General features: G+C 35.4%; 1 protein-coding gene across 2 annotated transcripts in view; it reads right to left on the bottom strand.

Moving 5' to 3' along the window:
* TXNDC16 (thioredoxin domain containing 16) overlaps nt 1–12,024 on the bottom strand; it is a 139,498-nt gene that overhangs the window by 80,270 nt on the left and 47,204 nt on the right. For both annotated transcript variants that reach the window (XM_036751968.1, XM_036751967.1), the window contains exons 7-8: nt 4,155–4,245; nt 3,343–3,499 (exon numbers count right to left, since the gene is read on the bottom strand). In XM_036751968.1, coding sequence (XP_036607863.1) covers nt 3,343–3,499; nt 4,155–4,245 — 248 coding nt within the window. The remainder of the gene's footprint in view (nt 1–3,342; nt 3,500–4,154; nt 4,246–12,024) is intronic.

Below are 12,024 nucleotides of genomic sequence, written 5' to 3' on the forward strand. Positions count from 1 at the left end.
CATCCATTCTAGAGAATAATTTGGAACTATACCCAAATTGAGCATACCCTTCGATCCAGCAATACCACTACTAGGTCTGTATCTCAAACAGATCATAAAAAAGGGAAAAGGACTCACATGTACAAAAATATTTATAGTAGCTATTTTGTGGTGGCAAAGAATTGGAAATTGGGAGGATTGGGGAATGGCTGAACAAGTTGTGGTATATGAATGTAATGGAATGCTATTGTGCAATAAGAAATGATGAGCAGGTGGATTTGAACTGATGTTGAGTAAAGTGAACAGAACCAGAACCTTGTACACAGTAACAGCAACATTGTGCAATGATCAACTATGATGGACTTAGCTCTTCTCAACAATATAATGATCCACATCCAGAGAAAGAACTATGGAGTCTGAATGCAGATAAAAGCATACTATTTTCACTTTTTTTTGCTTGTTTTTTTCTTTCTCATGGTTTTTCCCTTTTGCTCTGATTCTTCTTGCACAATATGACTAATGTGGAAATATGTTTAACATGATTGTACATATATAACCCATATCAGATTGTTTGATGTCTTTGGGAGGGGAGAGAGAAGGGTAGGAAGGAGAAAAATTTGGATGTCAAAATCTTACAAAATGAAAACTATCTGTATATGTAATTGGAAAAAAATGTTAAGTATAAAAAAATTTTTAAAAGGACCTCATTTATAAACTAGTCTTGCATGTGGTATGATCTCATGGAATGATCTATTATTTCAAAGGTGAAGTGGGGGATAGAAAAAGGAGATGGTACAAATATCTGCAAATATGATAAAGTCTATGGACCAATTCCTTATCAGAATAACATTTTAATGCATAAAATAGAATATAATGATTACAAAGGAAACAAATTATATTGTAATATAATTAATCAAAATATTAAAAAAATAAGTTCATAGATACCAGGTTAAGAACCCCTGCTCAAGAAGATCTATTTAAAACACTAGGGGGCCTCCCTCCTGTTCTTTTGCTATTTCATGTATACCAGTGGAGCTCTCAAGATGTCCATTTGCTATCTTTTACTGTTGTTATATGACTAGCCTATCTCCTTTTCAGCTATACATACCTTTTTGATATTTTCTTACTTCCTGAGAACAAATCCTCATTTATGCAACAGACTTCATATACTCACCATATTTTCATTGCTCTTTAGCAAGATTTGAAAACACAGAATATGAAATCTGAGAGGGGTACCTAGTTAAAGGTATCTAGAACAGACTTCATTTTAATCCAAATTCTTCAAAGGATTCCATCAAAACAGATGTCCATTTAGCCCCTTACAATGATAGAGAATTTGCTACCTCATGAAATAGCTCATTCCTTTTGTGCTTATATATGAAAGCTTTGATTGTTAGGAATTTTGTTCTTTTTTTTTTAATTTAAAAAGTAGCCTTTCTGTAACTTATTTTGTCCTAGCTCCATCCTCAGATGTCCCAGCTACAAACTCAAATACAGAACAAATCTGTTTCCTTTCCCACAATCTTTTACATGTTCAAAGGCATCTATCAAGACTCGCAAGACTTTTCTTCTGGGCAACAATGCAAAATTCCTTGAAGCATTCTTCCTATGATGTTGTTTCAAGATTCCTCACCATCCTGTTTGTATTACAGTTAAGGGAATACTTCAGAAAACATTCTAGCAACTAAACTAATATTCATCAGGCATGAATGGTGGCTTAACATCATACCCTCTCCTCAATTTAATTATATGAAAATGAATTCTATGTAGACATGGAATCACTGAGCCTTTTGCTTTCGTGAATCTAGCGTGGCCCAAATCCATTGGATCAATACGTCATACTTTCAAAGAGCACCCTCTGTGGTCTAAATTGCAATACAGATAGTTAATGCCTATTTCAGAGTGACCTCTCACAGTCTCTACTTCACCAAAGCTTAGCCCTGAAAACTCCTACAGTGCTCTAAGTGCTAAGGCTCTCTTAACTCCCTATAATAATATTTGGGCCAGTCACAATTTAATCTATAACAGTAGTCCTTTAGGTCTTCAGAAAGGAACTTCTGCAGAAAGCCAATACTTAGGGTGTTTCAAGAGGCTCCTCAAGGCACAAGTGTGGTCCCAAGAATTCTACAGACCCAGAATCAGGCAACTGCTTTTTCTGTTTAAATTATTTCCTATCTACAGCCCATTATCCACACAGGTGCTAATTTGATATCACAAAAATACAAATTTGACCATTTCATTACCATAAATTTTCCTGTTGCTTTTAGAATGCCTAGAATGTCCACTTACCTTTCCAGTCTTATTTTCTATTACTCCCTTCTTCATGCTCTCTCTGCTCCAAACAAACTGACTGGATAGCTCTGTCATGCATACTCTGCTTGATATCACATCTCCAGCCTCTGGCCCATTGCACAGGTGGTCCACATATCTAGAATACATTCTCTCCTTACCTTTACTTCTAAGAATCTCTTGCTTCCTTTCTAAAGCCCAAGCCAGGTGCTATTTCCTACATGAGGTCTTTCTTGACACTGTTAACATGGGCTCTGTAACAGCTATACTATATGTTAGAACTTCCCTTCTTCACAAGGGAGTGGGACAACAGAGTTACACAACAACCAGCCAATTATGATTTCTGAGGCTCAGAGATGCTTGACACACCAGTGATCCTTTACAAGGGAATTCTAGACAAATTTGGAGATGCCTGTAGCTGCCAGAAACCACAGAACAGCCTTCATCAGCACAAAGGCAACCTTGAGCAGAAGCTGCAGACTCAAGACCTTGCTCAGGACTTTCTAAACATCCTGATCCCTGGTTTATTGTGTCTACAGATGTTTTCTCCCTCAATCTCTGTTCCTGCATGAAACCCTCTAGAAACTATAATATCTCACCTCTTTGAGCAGCTGAGAACTCTCTCTCCCTCCCTGCTCCCTTGTAGGATCTTCTCTCCCATACAAGTCTTTTTCTCAGACAATAAATGCTTTTAATTGGTGATTGGATTCTGTTTCATTTCAGGCCTTCTAGGGGGCTGAGGGTCATTTGTTATTAACACATCTTCCAACCGCCTGCCAATTTTTAATATTTTCTCCTTGAAATTATTTTGTATTTACTTATCATTCTCCAGTACATAATCATATATTATATGTGTGTTCAAGAATATACAGAGTTCAGTAATATCTTCCAGGCTATCATAACTAGAGTCTTTCAAGGGCAGTATGAACAATATATTCTTTAATCCACTTTTAAAAGAAGTTCTCTCTAGTATCCTACTATAAAAGAAAGAAATGTGCATAGTAATAGCTTTGAAAAAGAAATTCATCTAGGTTAGACTCACATGCATGAAATAAAAATATTCTGAATTCATACCAACAAAGGTGCATCCATCAGCTTGAGAAATCGATGAATGTTTAATATAGTCAATGGCTGTTCTAATACAGTCTTTTGGCACTTCTGAGCCAAGTCTAAGACAAGTTTGCAGTGAAAGAAGAAAAGCCTTCCAGATATTATATCAGAGTTTTCAGCCCTAATAATGAAAGATAGATAAAAATATTTACTGTCTTAAGATTCAATATGTGTGTGTGTGTGTGTGTGTGTAGGATCCATGATTTCAATGGTATAAGTACTTTTATGTCTCCATGTCTTCCATGCACTGACTATGATCACAACAGATTTTATTAAAAACACAAAAACTTCTATATAAAAGTAAAAGTAACATAATGTTTTTTTTTAAGTTATAGTATTCTTTATCGGAGATGGAAATAAATTTTAACTAAGATTTTAAAGAATATTTTCTGACCAATATTATTTTTTTTCTCCATCAATTTGCAAATGAAATCTTTCATGACAATTTCTAAAATAAATCTAGTAATGGAACAAGAAATTTTGATTTTAATTTATTTAGAGATCAAGATTATTGTCTTGACCATCCAGGCATAAAAGTGTCTTACCAAAAATGCTTTCTCCAATGGGATAGGAGAAATTTTATTTGTTATAGCCATTATGTTGCTTAGCTGCTTTATATATTTCAACACAATGGTCATTAGAAAAGAAAATGATTTCAAATTCCTTTCATACATTAATCTCAAAAGGTTGCCGTTAGAATATTTATTTTCAGTTATCATAATTGATTTTAAATAAGTGAATATTTAACATTTTAGACAGGTACCTCAAATACATACCCAATTCCTTCCAAAAGGGCAGTTTCTGTAGTTAATACAAACTGATAAGCAGTACCATATACAAAAGCAGTTTCCATTACTGCTCTATGTTCTGAAAAAGATGAGGAAAAGGAAAGTTAGTTTACGTATACAAAGAAAAAAGAAACAGCTCTCCCAAATTCACCTCCAAAGCATCATAAAACAGCACCCCCAAAGGAATCCTAGAAGAGCAGAATAAGCAAAAAGATAGGGTGAAACAACCTTTTATCCCAAGAAGCTTGGAAGGTTGCCAGGAAAGGTCTGCCTCACTTGAGTAAAAGGGGAGTGCAGTCCAGGACAAGAAGTGTCCCAGCAATCCAGAAGCAAGCACTGTCTCAGCAAACCAGAGGGAGATCCGGAGCCCCAGTGGGGTGGAACAGACAAACCCCAACACCAGGACCCCCCACATAAGCAGGGGAATGGGAAGACTGCCAGCTCCAAAAACTGCTACATGCTTCAGCATAGCCTGGGGCAACCAGACAGCCTCCAATAGCTTAACTGCCAAGTGCTTCAGCGTAACCCTTGGCAAAGAGGTAGACATCAATAGTGGATCCCCCACATAACCTAGCAAAGCCAGCTGAACAAGCAGCCACCAGCATGGGACACCCTGGCTCAGCACCAGGCAAGCTGCCAGACCCCTACTACACCTTCCTGGAGTGGTAGCCACCCCCACCCCACCCACTCAGCACAGGACCAGACAGGAAGTTCCACCTTGGGCCTCAGGGCAACATCAATCACAGGACCAGGCAAATAGCCAGGGCCTATAGCCCCTGGCACAAGAAGCTTGAGAGAGTACCCCTTAAATATCAGGAGCAGAGTGCAAATTTAAAAGTAAGGGGAAAGGCTAGAAAAGATGAACAAAAAAACAAAAAGAATCTGACCATAGAAAGTTATTATGGTGACAGGGAAGATCAAGACACAATCACAGAAGACGGTGTCAAAACACCTATGAGTAAAGTCCCAAGGAAAAATGTAAATTGGTCTCAAGCCCAAAAAGACTTCATGGAAGAGTTCAAAAAGGAACTTAAAAATCAAATAAGAGAGTTAGAAGAAAAATTGGGGAAAGAAATGAGAGTCATGCAACAGAAAAATGAAAAAAGAATCAACAGCTTGGTAAAGGAAGCACAAAAAATGGAAAAAGATGTGCAAAAAATTCACTAAAGAAAACAACTCCTTAGAAATTACAACTGGCCAAAGGGAAAAGGGAGGTAGGAAAGCTAACTGAGGAAAGCAATTCTTTAAAAATTAGAATCAGGCAAATGGAAGCTAATGATTCTATAAGACATCAAGAATCAATCAAACAAAATGAAAAGAATGAAAAATAGAAGAATATGTAAAATATCTCATTACAAAAACAACTAAGAAAAACAGATCCAGAAGAGGTAGTGTCAGAATCATTGGACTACCTGAAAATCATAATCAAAAGGAGGACCTGGACATCATTTTTCAATTAATTATCAAGAAAAACTGCCTTGATATCCTGGAACCAGAGGACAACATAGGCATTGAAAGATTCCACCTATCACCTCAAGAAAGAGATCCCAAAATAAAAACTCCAAGGAATACTATAGCCAAATTTCAAAATTATTAGGTCAAGGAAAAAGTGGCCAGAAAGGAATAATTCAAATATCAGGTAGCCACAATCACGATTACACAGGAGTTAGCAACTGCAACATTAAAGGATCAGAAGTCATAGAAGTCATATTCTGGAAGGCAAAGGATTTAAGACTACAACCCAGTGAAACTAAGCATAATATTTCAAGGGAAAAAAATGGTCATTCAATGAAATAGAAGGATTTCAACCTTTCAGAAGAACATCAGCATTGAACAAAAAAAATGTGATCTCCAAAATCTAGACTCGAGAGAAGCATAAAATGTAAAAAGGAAAAAGAAAACATAAGGGATTCAATAGAGTTAAACTGTTTATTATCCCTACATGGGAAGATGATACTTATAATTCTTAAGAACTGTACTAATAATAGTGTAGCTAGAAGGAATAGACAAAGATTGAGGGCATGGGTATAAGGTAAATTTAAGAAAATCAAATAAAAAAGTTAAAGGATGAAAAAGAGGTGTATGCTAGGTGCAGAAAGGAGGGAGAGGTAGAATGGAGTAAATTATTTCACATGAAGAGGCATGAAAGACCTATGACAGTGGAAGGAAAGATGGGAGAGTGGGAGGTGGGCATTGCTTGGACCTTATTCTCTTATTCTCAAAGAAAATTATAGACCAATTTCCCTAATGAATATTGATGCAAAAATTTTGAACAAAACACTAGCAAGGCAATTACAGCAATACATCACAATGAAATTTTTTTAAACTAACAAAATAGACAAATAGTTATTCAACCCAATTAATTTAGTATTGGCTCAAAGAGGGAATAATATACACAATCAGTTGAATATAGAAATCTATCTTGCCTGACAGGAAAGTAGGAGGGGAGGGGATCAAGTAAAGGGGCATGGGGACTGACAGAAGGAAGGGCATATCAGGTGGGTCAGGAAACAGAAGCAAAGCACTGGTGAGAAGAGAAGGAGAGAGAGGACAAGCAGGAGGAAAAATAGGATGGAGGTGAAATAAACAGGTAGCAATCATAACTGTGAATGGAATAGGATGAACTCTCCCATAAAACAGAAGTGGATAGCAGAGTGGATCAAAAAACAAAATCCTATAATATGCTGTATAGAAGAAACATACTTTAAGCAGAGAAACACACATGGAATAAAGGTAAAGGTCTGGAGGAGAGTCAGTTGAAGCTTTTAGTTGAAGAAAAAAAAAAGCAGGGGTAGCAATCCTGATCTCAAACAAAGCAAAAGCAAAAAAAAATCTAACTAAACGAGAAAAGGAAGGAAAATGCATCTTGCCAAAAGGTACTGTTGACAATGAAATAATATCAGTACTAAATATATATGCACTAAGTGGTGCATCCAGATTCTTAAAGGAGAAGTTAAGAGAGTTACAGAAAGAAATAGAGAACAAAACTATATTAGTGGAGGACCTCTACTGTCCCCTGTCATAACCTGATAAATCCAAACAAAAAAGAAACAAAAAAGAAACTAAGGAGGTGAATATATTAGAAAAGGTAGATATGACAGACCTTTGGAGAAAAGTGAATGGGGAACAGAAAAGAATATACCTTTTTCTCAGCAGCACATGGCAGCTACACAAAAACTGACCATGTATTAGGGCACAAAAATGTCAACATCAAATGTAGGAAGACAGAAATATTAAATTTAGCCTTTTCAGATCATAATGCAATGAAAATTACATTCAACAAAGATAGATTATAAATTAACAGGAAACTAAAAAATCTAGTTCTAAAGAATGAGTAGGTCAAAGAACAACATGACAACATATCCCAAAATTTATGGGACACAGGCAAAGCATTACTTATAGGAAATTTTTTTCTCTAAATTCTTATATCAACAAAATAGAGAAAGAGAATATCAATGAATTGAGCATGCATCTACAAAAACTAGGACAAATAAAAAAATCTCCAATTGAGCATCAAATTGGAAATCCTGAAAATCAAAGGTGAGGTTAATAAAATTAAAAAGTAACAAAACTATTAAGCTAATGAATAAAACTAGAAGCTGGTTTTGTGAGGAAAAAAAGCAATAAAATAGATAAGTCATTGTTTAACTTGGTTTTAAAAAAAAAAGAAGGGCAGCTAGGTAGTGCAGTGAGTAGAGCACCGGCCCTGGAATCAGGAGGACCTGAGTTCAAACCCAGCCTCAGATACTTGACACATTTACTAGTTGTGTGACCTTGGGCAAGTTACTTAACCCAAATTGCCTTGCCTTCCCCCCTCCGAAAAAAAAAGAAGAAAACCAAATATCCAGTATCAAAAATGAAACAGGTGAAATCACCACCAGTGAAGAAGAAATTAAACAATAATTAGGAAATATTTTGCCTAATTATATGCCAATAAATCTGACAATCTGAGTAAAATCTATGAATGTTTACAAAAATATAAATTACCCAGATTAACAGCTAAGGAAATAAAATGCCTAAATAATCTCATCTTAGAAAAAGAAATTGAACTAGCCATTAATGAACTCCTTAAGAAAAAATATCCAGGGCCAGATGAGCTCCTAAGTTAATTCTACCAAGCATTTAAAGACCAATTAATTCTAATACTATATAAACTATTTGGAAAAATGTTGAAAGAGTCCTACCAAATTCCTTTTATGACACAAATATGACGCTGATACCAAAACCAGGAAGAGCTAAAACACAGAAAGAAAATTATAGACCAATTTCCCTAATGAATATTGATGCAAAAATTTTGAACAAAATACTAGCAAGGCAATTACAGCAATATATCAAAAGGAAATTTTCTTAAACTAACAAAATAGATAAATAGTTATTCAACCCAATTAATTTAAAAAGAAAGGAAAACCTTGTTATGGTTTAATATTTATTCATGTAAAAAGGAAAACTTAAAACAACTACAGTGGAAATAAAATTATTAGAAACTATTTTGCCCAAACGTATGCTAAAAAAAACCTGATGACTTAAAGTAAATAAATGCTTAGAAACATAAAATATTCAAATTAACAAAAGAAGAGATAGACTATTTAACCCAATATCAGAAAAAGAAATTAGATGTCATAAATAAATGCCCAAATAAAAAAACTTAAGAACCAGAAAGCTTCACAAGTGAATTCTATCAAACATTCAAAGATTCTAATACTACGTGAACAGCTATTTGCAGTAACAAGAAAATAAAGCACCCTTCTAATCTTTTTCTATGTCATATATGCAGTCTTTATACTTAAAACAAGGAGAGATAAAGGAGAGAAAGAAAACTATATACAATTACCCCCAGTGAATATTAATGCAAAAAATTAAATAATTAGGAAGTAGACTACAACAAAACATGAGCAAGATCATATACTATGATGAGACTGGGTTTATACCAGGAATGCAAAATTGATTCAACACAATGAAAACTATAAATATAAATAACTATAAATATAAATAAAAAGTATAAATATAAAATCTAAAACCACATTAACAATGTAAATTATAAATGGATAATTATATTAATAGATGCTAAAAAGACTTTTGGCAAAATCCAACATTCTTTTCTGCTAAAAATGCCACAAATTATAGGAATAAATAGACTTTTCCTTGATACAATATTTACCTAAATTCAAGAACAAACACTATATGTAATGGAGGAAAGTTAGAAGTCTTTACAATATGATCAGAAGTCAAGCAAGGATTTCTATTATATGTCTAACACGGAAGAGGGAAAGAAAAGCAGTGGGATGGGGAGAAAGAAAAGAAGAAAGAGGGAGAGAGGAGGAGGAAAAGGAGAAGGAAAAATAGGAGGAGAAAGAAGAGAAGGAAGAGAGGAAGAAGAGGAGGAGGAGGAGGAGAGGAAAGAGGAAGAGAACAAAAATAAGAAGATGAAGAAGAAGTTGATGATGATGATGACAGAGGAGGAGGAGGAGAAACTGAGGGAATAAGCACATACAAAGAGAAATCAATTTATTTTTAATTTTCTAGATCAGATTATGGACTTAGGGAATCCTACAGAGTCAACTAAAAATTAAATGAAATACTAAATACAACAAGGTTGAAGTACATAAAATAAATCCACATGAGGTATCCCCATTCGAGGAGGTCAAATCAGTCAATATTCAAAGAAATAAATTCAGGCTATTCACTGTAAAGCCAAATACTGAAGCTAAGGCTTACAATACTTTGGCTACACAATGAGAAGATGAGATTCACTGGAAAAGACCCTGATGTTGGGAAAGATTGAAGGCAAAAGGAAAAGGGGATAGCAAAGGATGAGACAGATAGTAATATCATAGAAACAACAAACACGAAGTTAGACAGACTTCAAGAGATAGTGAAAGACAGAAGTGCCTGCTATGCTATGGTCCATATGGTCCAAAGAATCAGATACAGCTGAACAACTATACCACAAAAACATATAACCAAGAAAGCCAGGAGGAAGAGCTAGAAAAAGAAATTTTATCTAAAATAATTTTAAAAGTTATAAAACACCTAAGAATGTACTTTCAAATTTTACCCAGAAACTATATGAGTTGAATTATAAAACATTCTTTGAAGACATAAAGATACACTTAAATACTTCAAGAAATGCCATTTGTTCATAGGTGGGTTGATCCAGTATGATAAAAATGGTGATATTGCCTAAATTAATTTACTGAATCAGTGCCACACCAAACTACCAAAAGAACAGTTTTTATAGACAGAAAAAAATAATATCAAAATGATACCAAAAATATACCAAAATTCATGAGATGAATAAAAAGTCAAAAATCCTAAGAATCTCAGTTTTTAAAAGTGAGGAGTCTATAAGTATCAGATTTCAACTGTACTACAAAGCATTAATCATTAAAATTATTTAGTTCTGATTTAAAAAGAGAGGTTGATAGGTTGAACAGATTAGGTATATAACAGAAGAAAACATACACAGGAGAATAGCATTTGGTAAACCCAGAGATTCCAGTTATTGGGGGAAAGATTCACTATTTGACAAAAATTTCCAGAAAAAAACTTCTGAACTGGACTCCGGCCCATGTATGCATGTATCGTACTCACCGATAAACACTTCTGGATTTTCTACTTGAAATGTGCCTCCTTTCCCTCTGTTCAGGAAGATACTGCACCACAACTAGTTTTCCTTAAGCTCATTCTCATTGTGTCACTACCCTACTCACAAGCCCCAGGGACTTCCAATTCCTGCTAGGATAAAGTACAGGATATTTTAACTCTTGCTGCAGTTTGAAGCTATTAAAGGTTGAATGTTGGGTAGAGCCAAGATGGAAGCACTATAGCCCAGCTCTCCAAACATTCCTTTCCAAATGACTTTAAAATAATGATTTAAATTGAATTCTGGAACAGCACAGTCAACAAAAAGCCAAGTTAAGGTTTTTTTTAAGCAGAAGACAACTTAAGAGGTTGAAAGAGGGTCTGTGACACTGTAGTAGGAGCTAGCAGGAATGCACACAGCAGCAACACCAACTGTAGGTCTTAGGGGTGACTGCAGCTGCAGCAGCAGCAGCAGCAGCTAATTTGGGAGCTCTCAGTTCAGAGATAGTAAGGGGATTGTTCAACTGGTCAGAAAGAGAATACAGTTTACCCATATGCTAGTACTTGGCACAGGACTAGGCACTGTCTGTCAACTCCACTGGTCATACCCAGTTCTGGGCAGCAGTTCCAAGGAAGGGAAAAGCACTTCCAGTCTAACAGGACCAGGGAACGCTGGTGGCAGGACCAGAGTGGAGAGGATTGCGAAGGCTTGTGGTTATAAAGGAGCAGAGGCCCCTCTTGGATAAGAAAGAGAACACAGACCAGGGGAGAAGAGACCACACATCTCCCTGGATCATATCATACTTGGAAGCACTGAAAACTTGCAGACCCCCAAAACTAGCTTTGAAAACAGAACCTTAACAAAAGAACCTGAACCTTTGAACAGTGAACCACCCCCCACCCTTTAGATAAGAAAATCATAACTTTAACATAAAGTTCATCATCAAGAAATGGGTTGGAAAAATGAGCAAACAACAAAAGAACCTGACCATAAAAAGCTACTATGGTGTCAGGGAATATCAAAACATAAACTTAGAAGAAAACAATGTAATAACAAGCAAAACATCAAAGAAAAATGAAAACTGGACACAAACCCCAAAAAAGAATTCCTAGAAGAGGTAAAGAAAGTGCAAGAAAAGATTTGAAAAATCAAATATGAGTGATAGAGGAAAGATTGGGAAAAGAAAAAGAGAAACATCGTTGTTGTTCATCCTTCGTTTTCAAAAAGGACCAATGACATGATGAGATAATGTTCTGACTCTTGAGTGAACTGGAC

This window comes from Trichosurus vulpecula, chromosome 3 (assembly GCF_011100635.1).
Source record: "Trichosurus vulpecula isolate mTriVul1 chromosome 3, mTriVul1.pri, whole genome shotgun sequence".
NCBI classification, from domain to species: domain Eukaryota; kingdom Metazoa; phylum Chordata; class Mammalia; order Diprotodontia; family Phalangeridae; genus Trichosurus; species Trichosurus vulpecula.